We start from the raw sequence: 20816 nt of genomic DNA on the forward strand, positions 1-20816 counted from the left end.
AATTCAGTATATCACGTTCTTTTTTTTCTACTGTAAGATTCTGAAAGTTGGATAGTGTATAGTCCCTAGGTTGTCACCCCCACTACCCCAAAGTAGGGTTCTAATAGAATCTTGAATGTTTATACTTCCAGTGAATTAACTTTTACAAGTGGAAGGTCTTGGAAAAGGATGTGTGTGATTAACTTTTTTGTGAAGTTGTATTTTTAATTATGTGTATGTATGTTTGTATGGGTACAAGCATGTAAGTCCAGGTGCTAGAAGAGACCAAAATATAATATCAGATCCTCTGGAGCTGGAGTTACAGGTAGTTATGAGATGTGGGTGCTGGGAACCTAAGTTGGGTCTCCTAGTAGAGCAGGAAGTGCTCTTACCTGCTGATCCATCTGGTGGCCCCTAGCTTTTAAAGATGTTGCCAGGTTATTTTCTGAGATGACCAGTACCAATTTAGTTTCCCATGAGTAGCCATGGAAGATTGGTAGCTCTTTTAATTTTGCCAGTCTGATAGCTCAAAGTATTTATTTTGGTTATTTTATTTTTTAATTTGATTTTTATTTATTGTTGGTATAAATGTATGTGGAAGTCAGTACAATTTTATGGAGTCAGTTTTCTCCTGCCTTTACATGTATTCTGGGGAATGTGTCCTCAAGCCACCAGACTTGCATGGCCTGTGCACTATTTGCTGGGCCATCTTTCTTGCCTTATTTTTGTTACTCTAATTATTATTTCCTTCTCTATAAAACAGCCTGATCAGTATTTCACATATTTAGTAACTGTTTTGCTTTCTCTTTTGATTTGACCATTCAGAGCCTTTCAGTCTATTCCAGTCTCCATTTGTTGAAGCTCTGTCTTCCTGTTACATGTTAATGTCTTTTATCATGTGTCTGTTTTCTCTGTACTTTTATCATTCAACGCTAGGAACATACAGTTCTTCTGTTTACACTTAGTGTACTTTTTATGACATCTATGGTACTTCTGAGAATATGTTTAATATATTTGAAGTATATGAGTTTATTATATGACTTGCTGCTTTTTAAAAGAAATGCATTAAGGGTTTGCAAACATTGATACAGTGGACTATTTTTGCAATATGGTGAAATGATACAATATGCATTTTCCAATATGCAAATTGGTGAAAATACATCAAATTGATAGAACCATATATTCTATAATATTAATATATTAAAACACAAAGCTCAGCATTGGTGTGTATTTCAGTGTTAGAGTGATTGCCAAGCATGTTCAAGGCCCTAGATTCAATCCCTAACATATTAATAAAACAACTCCAACATGCATTGGAAGCACTTAAAAAAATCTGTTTTTCAACATTATTGATTTGTACATTTTGCATTTGGTTGGTAGTCAAAGATAAGCCTGTTTGGATTTGTTTCTACTATATTCATTTCTGTTTGTTATTTCAATTCCAAATCAAATCTATATTGAGGGGCTCCCTGCAGTTATCCAGGCTGGGAGGCAAACCCAATAGAAGATGAGAATGAAAACCTGATTCAGACTGACTGTCAACCTGGGTCAGACTTTGGGGAGACAGACTAATGAAGTTCATCGTCTTCATTGTCAGCTTATTTAAAACACAGTGCAGTTTGGGAAAAGGTTTCCAAACAAGTCAGTCCAATCAGTTCAGTTCCAGGGGCACAATAAAGCTTAAGGTGTAATTACATAGAGACTCTTTTACAAAGTACATGTGACCGTGAGGGTGTATTCTATAGCTAAAAGGCTAGAATCCAATGTGGTCTCTGTCTGATATCATAGAGGTTAGCAGACCATAAAAATACACATAACATCTTCCCTAAGGATGGGTAATGATCTAGGGAGGTTAGAGTCTGGGATAATCATTCTGGGGAATTAGGGTGAGGGCTTTCTCTATCAGGTATCAAAACAGTCACCAGATCATTAATAACCTCCACTCTCAGCTCTCAGGATGCAATACAGATATTTGGTTTTTATCCGGCTATTGAGGAGACACCCCTGTGTGATTGATATTCCTGATTCTCTTAGTGCTTCTCTCTGCGTAGAAGGACCTTCATGGTCTCAACACAGTATTATTTTAGCTATTTTGTTTTATTCTGGTTTGTTGTTGTTCTTTCTTTTTGTTGTCAGGATGTCCTATAGTCCAGGCTTTAAACTCTTGATTGTTTTACATCCACATCCTGATTGCTGAGATTACAGAAATGCCCCCAAATGTCCAGCTTTTTGTTTGTTTTCCTTGTGAATGTTCCAGTGTCTCATGAATTAACTTATTTTGTTTTAAGTCAGGTCTTCTGTATTGTAGGCCATGATGTCCCTTGAACTTCTAATTCTCCTGCCTTCACCGCCCAAGTGCTGAGACTATATACTACCATGCCATATGTAATACTTTGTTTGAAATTTTCCACCTTCCCTAGAAAGAATATTTAAAGCTTTGCTTTTGAATTTGATATTTTTTTTCACTTCACCATCCAGCCTTCAGAAGCTTTTGTTTGAATTGTCTGCTTACAAATTTGAGATTCAAGCTGTTCAGTTACAGAAAGCTTTCCGTTCTAACTGCAGTTCCTGGGTTTGCTCATTTGATTTGGGTTAAGGGCATTCGTTATCTCTTACAGCAGTTGGTCTTCCTTGGTGGTGGTTTATGATGGCTGCCCCCCGCCCCCACAAGGTTTCTCTGTGTATCAGTCCTGGCTATCCTGGAACTTGCTTGGTAGAACAGGCTGACCTTAGACTCACTGAGATCCACCTGTCTCTGCCTCCCAAGTGCTAGGATTAAAGCCATGTGCCACCAGTGCCCAGCCTGCTTGGCTCATTTCTTTGCTGGTTGCTGGAGCCTTGTTTTTTAACATCCACAACACTGCACACCCTTATTGATTGGGTCATGGTCAATGTCGGGCCAGTGAATGTGGCAGCTGCACACAAACAGCCATTTATTCTCCTGGGTCTCCCCACGTGCCTGAGATAGGCACCTTCCTCATCAGTGGAAGGACAACCTATCTTCCCTCTTTTGTTCTGGCTCAGCTCTTTGAAGTGTGCGCAGTTCAATCAAGTCTAAGATGTCACAGAAAGGAAACCCCTCTCAAAGGAGAACACATATCTAAAGTATGATTCTGGGAAATTCTTAAGTTTTTTCCCCCTTCTGCTTAGTTTATGAAAAAAAAAAAGAAAATAGTTCTTGTCATGGTTCCCTACATCAAATACTTTTCTTAGGTTCACTTGGATACTTGTTTGAATAGAAGAATGAGTCATGGGCCATTGTATCCCCCAATCCCCATTAAAGAAGCCACCTTCTTAGAAAACCCAACTCCAGAAAGAAGTTCAGATGTAAATGGAAAGAGAGAAAGACAGGTATAGTTTAGGGAACATGTAGTTTAAGTTGACGTAGAGTTCAGTACATCCAGTTGAGGCAGAATATAAAGAAAAGGAATAGTAGGGGACAGTGGAGGAAAAGGAGCCTTCTCCACTCTGGGAGAAGTCTCATCAACTGAGAGTTAAACATTCCAGCACGAGTCACCAACTACTGTAAAAGTTGCCTGTGTAGAGGCTATGTTTATTTTACATAGAGGTGTTTTCAAATAAGAATGTTAAAATAGGAGTGAGCCATGGTTAAGGCCTAGGCACATAAAACTTCTGAGTTTGGTCTTACTCCTTCCCAGACATGAACCTGCAATTTTCTATTAGACATGCAGACACGACCAAACTTTGTTTACAGTTAAAAAAAAAAACTGCTATGAAACTCTTGTGACCTAGGGTTTACTTTATCAGTTGTAAACTTTGGTGGACATTGCAACAAAGATCAACAGTGTCCTCACATGAACCACTACTCAAATCAAAAAGTAAAACATTAACAACTCTTTCCCAGGCGATCTCCCAAATTACAAAGGAACAGAGCGACATTAGCAGATCCTGACCCTTTGTTTAGGATGGCGACAGCTAGGCGACCACCTCCTGTGTGGCAGGTGCAAATTGTGGCCTGAAATTCTGGCCACCATACAATGTAGAAATATGGACCTGTATAATATGGCCCCTATAGGCCACAGTTTCTAATCTTTCTGAAATAGACATTCAAATATATGTGCCTATGGGGGCCAGTGTTATTCAAAAGACCACAGTGGTGCATTCCAGCACTAGGGACAAAGATGTAGGAAAATCACTTAAAATCTGAGGTCAGACTTAGTGACACAAGACCCAATTATAAACAAAAGCTCACCACCATAAAATAACTCACTATTTTTTTTTAAAATCTGTGTTTTATAGAAATATGGTTTTGGCTTTTTAAAGGCCAACTGTTTCTCCCTGGCAAGTGCAGGGATCACAGGCATGCTTCCTCCACCATGTCCACTTTGAATTTTTTCTAAAAGTCAGAATTCTGTACATTAACATAAAGATCGAGAACATTTATTTCCTTTCAACACAGTTTCTACTGGTTGTTACTGATTTTTAGCTACTGATTAAAAAACATTTGCTAGGGCTGGAGAGATGGCTCAGTGGTTAAGAGCATTGCCTGCTCTTCCAAAGGTCCTGAGTTCAATTCCCAGCAACCACATGGTGGCTCACAACCATCTGTAATGAGGTCTGGTGCCCTCTTCTGGCCTTCAGGCATACACGCAGGAAGAATATTGTATACATAATAAATAAATAAATAATTAAAAAAATTTGCTAATTTTCTAGAATCCTTAGCTGTTTTTAAAATTGTTTTTAAGGATGTAGCCTGGGTCTGGAGATATGGAGAGAGAGGTTAAGAGCTCTTACTGCTCTTCTGTAAGATGGGTTCAATTCTCAGCACCCACATGGAGACGCAATCATCTATAATTTCAGACCTAGGGGATTTGACACCTTTTTTTATGGGGGAGGGCACTGCATGCACAAGACGCAGATATATGTGCATGCAAAACACCCATACACATAAATTTTAAAAAATAGCTTATTTCCTCCTATGATTGTCAATAAAATAGGTGTATTTGGCTGAATGCTAGCATTTTCCCTTTAAGCGTATTTTGTCAAGTTATGTAGTAAATAAAAATAAGACTCCATAACAAAATCTTAACATGGGGAGAACTTGGGAGAGACTATCTTGTATCCAGAGGCAGCCCTCTCAATTGTATGGTAGAAAATGAATATTCGTGAGTCCTCAATGACTTAGTTATATCTACGTAAATAAAAGTGAAGAAACATTTCTTCCTGATCGCAATGCCTTGGGTGACAGGTCCAGGAAGCCTGTCTGGCCAGCTGCGGGGACCAGTGAACAGTGCAAAACTCTTAAACCAGCACCTTGCTGCCAGAGGGGGCTGAATCTCCAGGATGCGCGTGAATCCCGGGACCGGAGTCTGCGCATGCGCGGTCGCCGCGAACATGGCTGCCGCCGATCGACAACAGTGAGTTCTTCCTCGCCTCGGCGCCGTTCTATGCTTCATCTTCCCCGCCGAGTGTTGTGCGAGTGGGAGTCGGAGGGAGGGGGTGTTGGCGGGGGTGGCGTGCATAGCGTCTGCGTCGGGTTTCACGGAGGCCGTGGGCGTTTCGGGCTCACCGGGAGGGTGTGGCCGGGATGCTGCTGTCCTGGCGGGTGTGCACGCCCCCGGTCGGAGAGGTCCGTCCCTTTCTGGCTGCTGTGAACGCTCCTCCTCCGCGCTGCTGTCGGTGAGGTGGGCCCTGCCCTTTCCTCCGTGGTACTTAGGAGCCCGGTGTCCTCGTCTCGAGCCCGGCCTTTCCGGAGGTTTTGCCGAGATCCTCTGGGCGCCGGGCCCCCCGGATCTGCCGGTCTCGGGCTGAGTGGGCTACTAGGCTCAAGTGGGCGGGGATGCTTTCCGTGGAACCTTCTAGGTAGTTTTCCTTTCCCTCCACTGATACTTGCAAACTCTCCCTGTCTGTCTGTCTGTCTCTCTCTCGTGTGTGTGTGTGTGTGTGTGTGTGTGTGTGTGTGTGTTTATATAATGATTGTAGTCAGGGAGGAGTCCCGCCGTCCCCCCCCCCCCCCCCCCGCGCTTTTTAGCTGTTTTGCTATCTCTTCCTTGGTTTTCAGTGGTTTTATTTTCCTGTAAAAACACGCTTTTGTTCATCTCCCTTCAATAACTTCCCTCAGTTCTTCCTCTGCCTTCTCTCAGCTTTTGTAATTTGAAAGATTTCACACCCACAGCTAAGTTGCTGGCAGAGTTTAGTAGATCGTGACGAAACCATCCATCCAGGTTGTTGAGTTACTAACGTTTTGCTACATTAGCTTTTCTTTCTCTTAAAAACATGTCTACTGTGTTTTATATACACAATGAGTGTAGCACAGACAGGTGTGATAGGGCATATATTAATATAGTGTGTGTGTGGGGGCTGAATTACTAGAAGTAATATAGTAGATATTGTGAGACTACACTGAAATTTTTTAGTGAAGGTTCTCTTTAAAATATGAGCATTTTGTTTTGTTTTATTTTTGTCTTCCACGAGCGCAAAGGAGCATAGGTATTCTACCAACCTTCCAGTGGCTACACCACTGAAGAAAAAGTTCCTCTTGTGGTGGGGGTTGTAGAGACTTGGTGATTATAAGAACACTTAACTGCTCTTCCAGAGGACACGGATTTGGTTTTCAGCACCTAAGTCTTGAGACATACAGTCACCTGTAATTACAACTCTAAGGTACCCATCACACCGTTCCGACTTAAGAGAGAGCATCCAACATAGATGGCATTCACTCATATGGACACACACATGCACATAATAAAAATAAATGTTACAAAAAAGAAAAAGAAATGTCTCTATCTTTGCCAACAACCCTTAACTGCCCATTATATGGCAATTACTTGTATATGTTTTATTTTTTAATTTTTGTTTTTTAATTTTTTAACTTAATAATAAAAAAATGACATACTGAGTTCGGAGGAAAAATGTCTTCTTTCTCTTTCCCTTCTCTTGTAAGTAAACATTCATGTTTATTTTTTCCTTTGTTCTGAGCCCTTGATCATATGGTCTGCTCAGTCCAATCCAGACAGTTTTCTGCAAAGAAACCTTACTGGGATGAGCTTGGTATGTTTTATTTTTTAAAAATAGTTTTGATTCAAGATTCATTTCAGGATCGTCTATGGCATTAAGCTCTCCCTCCCCCTCCCTCCCTCCCTTCTTTCCCTCCCTCCCTCCCTCCCTCCCTCCCTCCCTCCCTCCCTCCCTCCCTCCCTCCCTCCCTCCTTCCTTCCTTCCTTCCTTTCTTTCTTTGTTTTTTCGAGACAGGGTTTCTCTGTAACTTTGGAGCCTGTCCTGGAACTAGCTCTTGTAGACCAGGCTGGCCTCGAACTCACAGAGATCCGCCTGCCTCTGCCTCCCGAGTGCTGGGATTAAAGGTGTGCACCACCACCGCCCAGCTCTAAGTTGTCTTTTCAAACACCTTCAACTATTGACGCTAGTTCTACTCTATGATGGTTTGTAGTGTTTTGACAGGGATGTTTTTTTTTTAAAGACATAGCTGGTTATCTTGTAGGGTGTGTTTCTGTTCAATTCATACTGACATTAAATTCTTCTCTTGTTTTGCTGATAGTTATCTGAGTAAAATATGTCCTTGGAGTCATGTCAAGTTGGTAGTGGCCAGTCTTTGATCAATGTGGTTAAAGTGCTTGCTGCCATGAGTACATCATTCTTAGGGATGCTAGTTTAATTCTTTGTTGCTTTTTTGATTTTCAAAAGCCCAAGATTCATATTACTTGTTTTCATATAGTCAGACATTTCAGGTTTTTTTTTGAGTATGTTTTGTGTACTCCATTATTCAGAGAAACTTCTTTATCCTAGTAACTTGGATAACTCTTTAGCTCTGTATTTTGCTTTATGTCTTTCTTGGGTCTGTATTTTATCTTGTGTGTGTGTGTGTGTGTGTGTGTGTGTGTGTGTGTGTGTGGTTTTGAACCAAGCACCTTGTTTGTGCTATGCAATCACTGTCCTTGAGCTACATCTTTTATGCTTATTTTAATCATTTCAAGGTTTATGGAGATCCCTCCTCCATAAGTTTTTTCTCTGTCATTTTATAAATGTGTGTGTGAGAATTTGTATGAATTCGTACTTAATTCTATTTTTCCCATCTGAAAAAGTAGTAAAAGAAATACACACTCTTGTCAGGCATGGTGATGCCTGCCTGCAGTCCCAGCACTTGGGAGAGGAGCAGTTCTACACAAGCTGGCACAGTCTCATAACTGTTCATTTCTTTCTCGAATTTTTAATGTGCCAGCTGAGCGTAGGCCAATAGATCTGATCCTCGTGGACTCTACACTTAAAAAGCAACAGTAATAACAAAAACTTGTCTGTGTGGGCATACCCTGTAGTTTATCCTCGTAAGGTATACAGTTCTGCATTTCTGTTGCTGTTTTTGTTTGAGACAGGGTCTCTGTGTAATCTTGGCTGGCCTGGAATTTGCTGTATAGACCAGGCTGGCTTTGCACACAGAGATCCAACTACCTCCGCCTTCTGGTTGCTGGGATTAAAGATGTGTGCCACCATGCTTTCATCAGTCCCCCCTTCCCTCCAAAGAAAACCCATACTCATTAGCTACCACTTTTTTCGCCTCCATCTCTTTGCCTGTAGCTTTTTTGTATGTTTTAGAGATTCCATAGAACTAGTTGTAGTATCTGTGTCCTTTGTGTCTGATTTTTTTGACTTAGGAAACATCTTCAAAATTCATGTATATGTTCTTTGTTCAGTTTTGTAGCTTTGTAATCCTTTCTGAGTTTTTATTTGTTTCTTCAGTGTATTTTGTTTTAGATGTCACAAATAATATTGTGAACCCCTTTTAAAAAAATAGATGCATGTTTTTCTGTCTTGTGGAATAGTTACATAGAAACGGGACTGATCGCAGCATCTTAGTGAATATGAAGTGAAACCTCGTATTGCTTTGATTTGAATTTTTATCATGGCTAGTGATATTGGGCATCGTTTCTTTTGTTTGTTGTTCATTTTCAAGCTAGGAAGTGACCCCTTTCCCATACCTGATTTTGGACTTTCCAGACTCGGGGACTATGAGCCATGAGGCTGTTGTCTATTTGAATTCAGAAAGCGATCTAAAGTAAGATAAGAAAGATCTCTGCTTTGTTCATTTAAAAATGTGGGTTGTCATGTTTGTTTATTTATTCAGGGGTAGGGGCGGGGCATGGTTTCCTTTCAAGTGTGGATTATAGGTGTGGACCACATGTCTGTCTGATTTTATTATTGACTTCTGAGTTCTATATATAGTCTAGATACATTGTCTCTCATCTGGTGGGTGACTTTTGACTTTGTTGGTTGTATTTTAGGCTTTGATAAAATAAGTATTAGTTATAGGTGAAATTAATTAAAAAGTTCTTTAAGTAGTTACCCACCCTATTCACAAGACATGAACTGAGCTTAGGTAGAACTTGTCAGACCTTAAATTTTTTATTTAAAATTGTTTATTTTAATTTTATGTGTATGGATGTTTTGTCTCTGTGTATAACTGTGTACCACATGTACACAGTGCTCACTGGGAACGGAGGGTCTTGATTCTCTGGGACTGGAGTTAGAGATAGTTTTGAGCCTTCATGTGGGTGCTCAGAACTGTACATAGGTCCTCTTCAGAAACAGTAGGTGCTCTTAACTGTTGAACATCTCTCCAGCTCCCTAATTTTACTTTTAGGTCCTTTAATATTTCTTGGGATATTCCTTTTCATTTTGGAACATAGAGATTGTATATAAATGAGGTATAGTGTGAGAAGTGAACTCACTAGCATTGTTTTTTTTTATCAAGTTAATAGTAGGTGGTAAAAGTATGATTACATAAAAGGCCTCAAATTTTACGTGTTCAAGCATGTTTTCCACCTTCTTTTGGTAAGGTGGCAAAAATGCTGGCCAAGCTTGAGTTTCTTTTTAGTGAAAGTACGAGGTGCATATTATGTTGTTCTGGAGCGCCACTCAGTGGGGATTTATGGTTCATCCAGATGAGTGTAGGAGCAGTGGATAATTGTGTTTTAGGCCACAGAGCCATTCTAGGAACACCACACTTTACCCACAGCTGCACATGTGGTTTTGTTATTCATATTAGTATATACCATCTATTCGTCATGAAAATCCTTCGCTAAGGTTGAGGTCCCCATGACTGATTAACCTGTTACACAGTATACTTTAGGGTATCCAGGAATTCATCATTGTTACTGTTTCTGATGCTGGGGCTGGAACACAGGGTCTTAGACAGGCTAGGTTAGCACTCTTCCAATATACACTCCTAGCTCTGTGGTCTTTTTTCACTGTAAGTGTTAAAGAATAATACTTTCTGTCCAAGAACTAAGTTGACTGCAGCCGAATTTGTCACATTTTGTGATAATAGCATTTTTATTCTTTTTACTTAGAGGTATTATTTTAATCAAGGTTTTAGATCTATCCATCACTAAAAAATAGGTTTTCATGTTAACACTTTTTCAAAGAAATACAGGTTTTTTTTTTTTTACCTTTGGTTTTCTTGTATTTGGTCTTCTTCTGTTGACTGGTTGTTAGCTTGTCTGCACTCTATTCCGTAGACTGGTCTTTTATGCTGTCGTCTGGCCTTTGCTCAGTATTTTCTTTGATCTGGTTTGTGGTCATGTTAAGCAAATGTTTCACATGTGCTTAGAAAACATTTGACTTTCAATGTACATGGCTTTTCAACCAACTGTTTGATAAGGCTAGCTACTGAAAATTTTTGCTGCTTGTCTTGTCCAGCAGTTTTGTTTTTTTTTATTTTCCAATTTTCAAAGGAAATAAGCCTTTTGCTGTGTTTGGATATATTGGTTTCTTCTTCCTTTTGAGGATGCCTTGTCTGTTTGGTTGCATGTTACTACTGTTGTATTGTACTGTGATCTTTATCTGGCCAATACTTGATCTTCTTTTTTTCTTCTTTTCAGCATTGGATTTATCCATTTCTTTTTCTTTCTGGTCCCTCCTTTCTTTAGTCCCCCTCTTTTTGAAGAATGTCTTTGCTTTTCTGAATTTGTTTTTATTTTACTCTCACTCCTGGATCTTGGTGAACCTGGTAGTTTTCCTTTAGTACTTTGGAGAAAACTTTCCATCTCTTTTCATCTTTCTACTTTGCTATTATGTAATCATGACCAATCATATTAAGTTTCATCTTTACCATTACTGTTCTGTCTTTTTCCTTCTTTTCTTTTAAGATTATTCCATAGAGGGCTGGAGAGACAGTTCAGTGGTTAAGAGCATTAGCTGCTCTTCCAGAGGACCTGGGCTTAATTCTTAGTCCTTACGTGGTGGCTCACAACCGTATGAAACTCCAGTTCCAAGGGATCCCATATCGTCTTCTGGCCTCTGCAGGCACTAGACATGTATGTGGTACACAGATATGCTTGCATAGAAAGCACCTATACATATAAAATAAAAAATTGAAAAAAAGATCATTTCATAGGTGTGTATTGATAGTCACTTGTTCTTATTTTCTGAGGTAACTATGATTAGATTTACATGATGAAAGGTTTATGTTTTATTAGTGGATACTAAACTATCCAGCTATGCGACTGACTAATTTACAGCTTTTAACGAACATGTGTGCAGATCTGAGCTTTATGTTACCATATTTCTATTTATTTATTTAATTTATAAATAGGGCTTTACTGTGTAGCCTTGGCTGATTTGGTATTTGTTATATAGAGTAGACTGACCTCATTCTTATAGCTTTACCTCCTAAGTGCAGCATTTACAGCACTGGTTTAGGTTTTCTCTTTCCTCATATGATATGTGTTGACTTCCGATGAGAGGCATTGGTGATAGAGGACAAGAAGGCAGTGACCAAGATCATATTTGAGAATGAACAGAGATGTCTGCCTTCCCTTCTCCTATGTACCGAGTTAATTATTTTTGTTTTATTTATCCTTACACGGTATTCCTTTGACCTGTTCTTTGAGAGTATTACAATGTTATGTCACTTCTTTTGAACCTGCTCTTAGCTTCAGCCTTGGCACTCATTCGAACTCCCTGTTTTACAGATATGAATTTGAAACAAAAAAAAAGCAAAACATACTTTAGCCCATTATCGTTTTTCATTTTCTTCCAAATATATCTGTTTCCTTAATGTGTCTTTTTCTTTCTTTTCAGTATGGAAAATGAGACTGAAAAATAATAGCTCAGAATGTTTCTGAAGAAAAAGAAGAAGAAGAAGTTTCCTTTGAGGTAGAAATGGAAGGATTTAAAAGAGAGGGACTCTGCTTCCCCATTTTAGGTGACAATTGGGACTGTGAGAACCAGAAAAGAAATATGAGGCAGTCTCCTTTAACTGATGAGAAAACAGGGGTTCAGGAAACAAATTGTGATGATCTTGGTGTGGGGGAGCATTTGAGTACAAATCCAGCCCTTCTAGAATCTCAGAGAGTTCCTACAACAAATGGCTTTCATGTTCATAACTCAGATATTAAAACTTTTGATTGTGATCAAACCTTACATAGTTGTCCCCAGAGTTATACAGCTAAGGAAACTGGTGATGGTGATGCTTGTGAAAAAGCCATCCATCCTTCCGTGGAAGTCACTCAGCTTGCAAGAAATCAAATGAAAGACAAACCCTATAAATACACAGAAAGTATTAAATCTCTCAACCACTTTACTACTCCCCTTTGTGACAAAAAAATTAAGAAAAGAAGCAAAAAATTTTACAAAGGTAAGGACTTTGGGGACATTCTGGCCCTGAACTCATCTCTTAATGAAAAAAGAAGTCATTCCATTGAGAAGCCCTTTAAATGCACTGAATGTGGCAAATGCTTCAAACGGAACTCTTCTCTTGTTTTACACCATCGAACTCACACTGGTGAGAAACCTTACACCTGTGATGATTGTGGAAAATCATTCTCCAAGAACTACAACTTGATTGTACATAGAAGGATTCATACAGGAGAGAAACCCTATAAATGCAATAAATGTGGGAAAGCTTTCAGTGACGGATCAGCTCTGACACAACACCAGAGGATTCACACAGGTGAGAAGCCTTATGCCTGTCTAGAATGTGGAAAAACTTTCAACAGAAATTCATCCCTGATTTTGCATCAAAGAACTCATACAGGGGAAAAGCCGTATAGGTGTAACGAATGTGGGAAACCCTTCACTGACATCTCTCACCTTACTGTACACCTACGAATCCACACCGGCGAGAAGCCTTATGAGTGTAGCAGATGTGGAAAGGCTTTCCGAGATGGCTCATACCTCACTCAGCACGAGAGGACACACACTGGAGAGAAGCCTTTTGAATGTGTAGAGTGTGGGAAATCCTTCAATCGCAATTCTCACCTCATTGTGCATCAGAAAATTCATTCTGGGGAGAAACCCTATGAATGTAAAGAGTGTGGGAAGACGTTCATTGAGAGTGCGTACCTCATCAGGCATCAGAGAATTCACACTGGTGAGAAGCCCTATGGTTGTAACCAGTGTCGTAAACTCTTCAGGAATATTGCTGGACTTATCCGGCACCAGAGGATTCATACTGGTGAAAGGCCTTATGAGTGTAATCAGTGTGGTAAAGCTTTTAGGGATAGTTCTTGTCTGACCAAGCACCAGAGGATTCACACTAAGGAGACTCCATACCAGTGTCTGAAGTGTGGAAAGTCCTTCAGGCAGAACACTCACTTGGTAGTACACCAGCGACTCCATAACAGGGAGGGTCCCAGCCAGTGTCCTCAATGTGGGAAAATATTTAGAAGGAGCTGGTGTCTTGTCCGACATCAGAGAACACACCTTGAAGAGCAGCCCGTGGAAGCATAATTAATGTTGGCCAAACTTTTCTTGAATGAACAGAGGAGAGGTGTCTTCAGATATGACTTCCCTTGTTAACAGAAAAGAATTTGAGTATGAAATATCCTATAATCCCATTAATTCTGTTATTAGGGAAACTCCTGAAGAGAGGGTTGATTGGTAATCAGTGTAGAAAGGCTTCAGGGATGATTCAGCCTTACCAGACATGTAGTGCAGACACTGAAATAGAGCACCTGGAAGTGAGGATGGTATTTCCCTAAGAACCTGTGAATGCATTCAGTACATAATCAATAGGAGGCATTCTTAATAGTGAGTATCATCTTACTGTATATAGGCTAGTGCTTAGTAGACTCCAAGCTTGTAAGTGTAATTAGGAAGAACGCTTTCGTCAGGAGTTTTACTGTCTTTCCTGTTCAGCAAAGGCATAGTGGTGAGAGATCTCACACACGCCCCATGACAGCCACAGTTATAGTTGAATTTGCTGTTCGAATGCACTTGTGTTTCATAGTGCTGCCAGAACACTGAGGACTCATTTAGTGAGCCGAAACTGGATGTAGGAGTTGTTTGTGATTGAAATGAAGTTTTCCCTTTTAAGACTAAAGTGCTCTCCATGATGGAAAGGGCTGCTTCTAAGAAACAGTATCCATTGCTTTAGTTGTTGAACAAGCAAACATTGAGTTGTTGTATTTCAGTTATCTCTTGCCTTCACCATTGATGATCATTTAGGACACTAATTTGTTTAGAGTTAAGGTCATTTGAAGTGAAATCTAAAGATTTTCTTGCAATCATTACAAAAGAAGGCATAAAATAGATTTATTATTATTACAGTCATGTTAAGAGTATTCATATTAGGTTAGCAGTGGGTGATGGAAAAAATTTTATGGCTTTCTTAGGAGACTACATTTGTATAATTTTTCCTTGTTATACATTTTTATATAACTGATAGTGTATATAAAAGTGAAGCTAAAAGGAAAGATATTTGGTATTTTTCATGGACCTTTGCCAGTGAATAGAGGCCAAAGATATTGTTAGACATTATAAAGGCTAGATCATTGTTGCAGGAAGCTGTAAGCATCTACAGGTGTATATAGACAGAACTTTCTCTGAAATCAGCGCATCCTGAGCCTAGAATCATTTCTTCTGGACCTTGTATTATGAAGATTATGGCATTGTGGAGGAAGAGGCTTATCAGTCTGAGGATAGGGAGGAGAAAGTTAAAGAAAAATCTGGAATAATCCTAGCATGTCCTTTCTCAGTTCACTGCTGGTTAAATGAAAGCTAGACAATTTGTTTGACGGCTTCAAAGACCTGTGAGCTAATCTGGTAATATTGACTTGATCCTGTATTTTCTGGTTCTTATGGAGGGAGACTCATAAGTCTATTTTGAGATGATTAAAGCTGTTGAGTAGATTGATAAGGAAGTCAGACATCTCTGTATGGATGCCCTTCTTTGACAGGAAGAACAATCACGCAATGGAGATGGAGAGACAGTGGTTAAGAGCACTTGTTATGCTTGCAGAGGACCATGGTTTGGTTTCTTGCACCCACATGGTGGAAAAGCTATTGGTGCCTAGTAGATAGAGGCCAAAGATACTGTCAGACTCTTACAAAGATAACCCTTGGAACAGTTAATTCATCTCAGAATATTAAGAGTGCTGAGATTGAGTTATATCTCATGAGAGATACAGTCATGTATAACTTACAGATTGTCTCTATATAGCAGTGGTTCTCATCCTTCCTACTGCTGAGACTCTTTAATGCAGTTCCTCATGTTGTGGTGATTCCCAACCATAAAATTATTTTCATTACTACTTCATAGTTACTTCATAACTATAATTTTGTTACTGTTATGAATTGTAATGTAAACATCTGTTTTCCAGTGGTCTTAGGTAACCCGTTGGCTGTTTAACCCCCAGGGGTCATGACATACAGGTTGAGAACTGCTGCTGTATAGGGTGAGATGTCTCAGTAAGACATGAAAACTCCTAGTGGACTCACTCAAGGGCTGGACACTTGGTGTCTGTTACTCTCAAGTAAAACATGAATGTACCACAGTGTTAATGTTAGCAGTGTCCTTGCTTTTTGAGTCTGCATTCTAGATTCTGGAATAGGAAATTAGCACCAGACAAACATATGGTCTGAGGGCACACACCCCAAGGAGGAGGTGTCAGCTATGAAATTGGAGTGAGTCCACATGGGGTTTGTGTGATGTGTGAATTGTTTCCCCTTGCTCTTTTCTAAAATAACTGGTCTCAAATGACCAAAATAATTATTGTAATGAAAATAACTACTCCATAGAAGATGGATACTTCTGACTAAAGACGGAAAGGTGAGATTTGAATTGGGAGAGTTCCAGATGACTTCTAGTGCAGCCTGGGTGATTGTTGATGTTAGGCCTGAGTGCCTGGGGAGCAGGACAGAGAGGAGACTGTCCTGGAACTCTGAATGCTCTTTGGACTGGAGAGGGAGGGGGAGGGGGATGGGGGAGGGAAATGGGAGGAGGGGAGGAGGTGAAAATTTGTAATAATAATAAAAGGAAAAAAAAGATAAGTCCCATTTAATCACCCAGGCCATTAATAGGCAGAGGACGTTGGCTGGAATCAGATGTAGAAAGTGAAGGTAGAGTATTTCAAAGAATGAACATTTACTTTACTTTTTCTGTCTTTGAAGAGCTTTTAATTTACCTGTTTCTGGCTTTAATGCTGGAATGTCCACAATGTGGGTAACTTCTGGAAGCCAGAGAGGCAAGAAAATGGATTCTCCCCTAGAAGGACCTATTCCTGTTCTTCCTATTCTTATTAGTCTAGTGTAAGTGAATTGATTCCAGTCTTAAATGGAGAGAACTGGTGTGTGGTTTTAAGCCACAGTGTTTGTGATAATTTATTGTATTATCTATAGGTGGTGTCCCTCACATGTTCTTTTAGACGCCTGACAGAAGTGTTTTGTGTGTGTTCTCTTAGCCAGCAAGTTAATAAACCAACCCCTTCCACTCCATACCCACAAAAAAAGTTTAATAAGGAAAAAAGAATTCTGTTGGCTCTGGCTTCTGTCCTTTCACCATTTTAACAGCCCTGATTTTTAGTACTGGTTTAGAGAATTAAATCCTGTGAGGTGTGATGGCACTTGGGAAGCAGAGACTAGCAGATCTCTTGTGAATTAGAGGTCAGCCTCGTCTCCCTAATGAATTCCAGGACAGCCAAGCTACAAGTGAGATCCTGACTGAAACAATAAAAATCAATGATAAATTAAAAATAATACATTAAAAAAATTAATAAATCCTGTGAATGAGTAGAAAAGATCAAGAGTAGATTTCCATTAAGTTTACTCCCCCCCCCCCCACTGACTTGGGTGGCCAAGAAGGTACATTTCAGCATCATAAAGCTTGTCTACAGTCTAAGAATGCAATGTCCACAGCTAATTTTGGGAGCATTTATAATTATGGCCACTGTCTTAATAGTTTCCATTAACCCACATCATTTTGATGCTAAAGTTATCAGTGCTCAAGTGTGGCTGCAGATTGTTCATTAGACTGGCCCAACTTCATGTCTCTTAGTTCAGCAGCTGCGTCGAGTACCTGCAGTACTGTCAGAGTTGCTACTCTAGCAGAAAGCTGAACGAGGTGTTTCCAATTGAGCAGGGGAGGAAAACACGTATGTGTCATGTATCAGATGGTGGTTGATGCCTGGGAGGACAATAAAGCTGAGAAAGGGGATGGGATGTATGTGTTGTATAGAAGTGATTACAGTTTTGAAAACAGGTCAGAGATGATTCCTAATGACCTATCAAATGTGAGGGAAGGAGCCAGTAGTTACTTAGGGAAGAAATATTCTTACAGAGGCAAGAACATACTGTATTTGAGGAATAGCCAGGAGACCATTGTGATTAGAATGGATGATGTGAAATGGGGCCAGGGATGTAATAGAGAGTCATTAATTAAAATACTGTTGCCAGGCCAAAAAAAATTTGAAAACAACTATGATAACCTGTATAATTGTCGAAGGTACTCTCCCCAAGGATGTATTGCACATCTTCAGCCCTGTGAATTTAGGCTTGATCATTCACTTCCTTTCACAGTGAAAGGCAATTGCATGTGTGTCATGCAACAAGAGGTTAGGATTTGGGGGAAGAAACCTTCCATCATGTCAATTACAGGTGGGAGCCGTTAAGCCGTAAATGGAATTTCTTTATGAGCAGTATTTAAAGAAGAGGGTTTATTGTAGAGGCAGGTGTAGAGAACAAAACTTTGCAAAAAAAAAAATTTCATTTGCAAGAAAACATTTGTGAAAATGTTTTCAGAATTACAAACAATCAAGTCCAAGCAGAAGAAAGTAACTCATATGTAAGTATATGCCTGTACCTAGGCTTGATAACCACAGACATTCAGCATTAATGGTCATCTTTCATAAACTAATATTCAAGTTTTAAAAATTAAGTGTTCTGTTCGGTGGCTCTTAGTATTTTCTCTTAAGGTTGTTCAATCACCTCCATTCTGTAATTTCAGTACATTTTTCATTAACCACAGGAAAGACTTTTGTACCTGTTAGCATTTTTCTACTCCAAGACCCTGGCAACCACTGATCTATTTTCTGTGTGTATTTGGAATTCTATACATTGCATGTCCATAGAAAAATAAAACATATGGCTCTTTGTCACTAATTGATTTAATTCAGCATATATTTTCAAGGTCATGTTGTACTAGAAATCCTTTTTGTGGCTGAAATATTTCACCATATGATTAAAACCATATTTTGTGTATTGATTGATGGACATTTCAGCTTGTACTTTTTGACTATTAATAATGTTGTTTTGAACAAATATACAAACTCATGTGCCAATACGTTTTCAGTACTCTTGGGTAGATCCTTAGTGGAATTGCTTGGTCTTTGCCTTTTGAGGAACTGATGTTAATATCACTTGAACTATTTTATGTTTCTACCAGGGATGTATGACTGCTCTGACTTCTTATCATGTCCTTACCAAATTTATTATTTTTTGTTCTAATGGTGTGAAGTGTTATCTTGTGATTTGGGAATTTTTTTTATATAGTTAAAATCGATACCTTATCCCACAGGTCAGCATTTTTTCCTGCAAGGGCAACAGTATTTTAAACTGTACCGCACTACCAACCACATGTGACTGCAATGTGGAAGTAGCTATTAATGATCTCTAAGCAAACCAGTGTGGATGTGTCCAATAAAATTGTACTTATGGACTCCGAAACTTGAATTTCCTGTCATTTTCACTGTGGAATACAATTAAAAAGCTGTTTAGCAAACTAAGCAAGATCTAGTGATGCTCACCTGTAACCTTCAACACTTAGATGCAGTGACAGGAAGATTGTCACAAATTTCAAGTCAGCAAGGACTATGTAGTAAGACTCAAGTCTCCAAAATGCAAAACAAAACTATAAAAACATATTCTTTGCCTAAACACACAAGATCTGGACTAGCATAGACCCAGGTGTATAGTTTAATAACCCCTGTTCTAGACAAATTATTTAAATGGAAAAGCAAGAGGATGAAGCTTCTGGTTGAGACTATCAAGCATTTTTTGGCAAATATTTTTTTTAAGTGAAATGAATATCAGAGAAACGGATATAGTAAATTTAAGAATTCATGTGCATCAGAAAGTTCATATTGTGTAAGTGAAAAAGCAGGCAATAGAGAAAAGACCATTGCAGGTCATAGAGCCAACATAGAAATGGTATTAAAATATGTAAAGTATCCAGCATGTCAAAGAGAAAACCCAGTGAAGATATGGGCAAACATTTTGGATCTGTAACATTGTGAATGAGGGAATCCAAATGGCCAATAAATTTATGGCAGTGTCCAATTTCATGACATGAAACAAAATCCCAAGATACTTTATCTGGATGGGTAATACTTGAAAACAAGTTGACAAAACTGTGTCGACAGGCACTTTGCATTTTGCTTATCACTCTGGAGGAGTCTTTTATGTGACTATATATTCCCAGAAACAGCTGCAGTCCTAGACCCAAGACGTTCACAACAGTTTCTACTTAAGAGGAAGGGGTCCAGGCTATATAGTCCAGGCTGGAGAGGAACTCTTTGTAAATTAGACTGGCAGAGAACTCAAATAGCCTCCTTCCTGGGTCTCCAAAGTACTGGGTTTGAGAGTGATGATGTTCCAAGTGTGAGCCATTAAGTCTGGTGCACAATTCTGGAAACAGTACTCCTATGTGCCATAAACGTGAGGCTGGCGACTCTTAGGAAAGAGCAATAAAACCCTGCTGTACTGAGCACTGGTAAACCAGCATTTGAGGGGCGGTCTAGGAGACATTGTTTCAAAATGTTAAGTGCTGCGGATGTAGCTGAGTGTGAGAGACTAGAAGTTAGTTCCTTTGTGATAGGCAGGCAGATAGGGTGAAGGCCCATTGCTAAGAAATAGAGACTATAAATTTACAATGTAGCTGGCTGCTTCCTCACCTTCCTGACCCAAGACAAAGCCTGACGACTTAAAACACCCTTGTGGGCTTTTCCTCCTGCCAGGAGGACCCCAGCGGATGGGCTGACTCAACAAGTTCAAGGATCTGGGCATATTTAAGTAACAGATGTAGGCCAGTCAGCTGTGTTGTCTGTCTTCAAACTGGCCACTACTAAATTAGGGGAAGAAGAGAAGCTGGGCTTTGGCTTTCTGCTTTGCAGAGGGTCTTCTGTGTGCTTCCTCACCCCCTAATAAAAGCCATTCTTGACGGACTGATTTCCGTCTGCATTTCTAGAGATTTTTTTCTTCTGCCTTTTGATTCTTGAACTGGCGAGGGGAGGAACTCCTATTAGACCTCTAGATGGTAACAAATGGAAGGGCGCTGGCCTCGCTGGGCTCCCTGGGCCATATCCTGAAGTGGGTTGGGTGGGAAGACGACAGGGGAAGGAACCTTCGCAGGAGGACGACCTCACGTGGGAGGTTTGCACAGTCTGGGACAGGAGGCCTGCAGATTTCCCGTTCGTTAAACCTCAGCAGTCGACGTATACTAAAAGCCTCAGAGCTCGAGACCGGAAGCTAAGGGGAAGCTGCTTATCCCGGATTTCCGCACCCAGCCTTCAGGGACGTCCGGCAGTTCAGGAAAACCTCATTCCCTAACCTTGCGCACGCACGCGCAGAGCACGTAGCGCCTCCGGACT

General features: G+C 39.9%; 1 protein-coding gene across 4 annotated transcripts; it reads left to right on the top strand.

Annotated features, from left to right (window-relative positions):
- The first annotated feature begins 5274 nt into the window (after window positions 1–5274).
- Znf329 (zinc finger protein 329) lies at window positions 5275–18894 on the top strand. 4 transcript variants are annotated; one of them, XM_075991881.1, is made up of 2 exons: window positions 5275–5357; window positions 12034–18894. In XM_075991881.1, the coding sequence occupies exon 2, from the start codon at window positions 12115–12117 to the stop codon at window positions 13681–13683; it is 1569 nt and encodes a 522-aa protein (XP_075847996.1). In that variant the 5' UTR covers window positions 5275–5357; window positions 12034–12114; the 3' UTR covers window positions 13684–18894. The 4 variants fall into 4 exon arrangements, with proteins under 4 accessions (XP_075847996.1, XP_075848015.1, XP_075848024.1 ...); XM_075991900.1 differs by lacking the exon at window positions 5275–5357 and adding an exon at window positions 5510–5619; XM_075991909.1 differs by lacking the exon at window positions 5275–5357 and adding an exon at window positions 5753–5802.
- Window positions 18895–20816: the final 1922 nt, after the last annotated feature.

The sequence above is a fragment of the Microtus pennsylvanicus genome, chromosome 1 (assembly GCF_037038515.1).
Source record: "Microtus pennsylvanicus isolate mMicPen1 chromosome 1, mMicPen1.hap1, whole genome shotgun sequence".
NCBI lineage: Eukaryota > Metazoa > Chordata > Mammalia > Rodentia > Cricetidae > Microtus > Microtus pennsylvanicus.

Coding starts and splice junctions, on each gene's coding strand:
- Znf329 (XM_075991881.1), top strand. CDS start 12,115: ATGGAAGGATTTAAAAGAGAGGGACTCTGCTTCCCCATTTTAGGTGAC.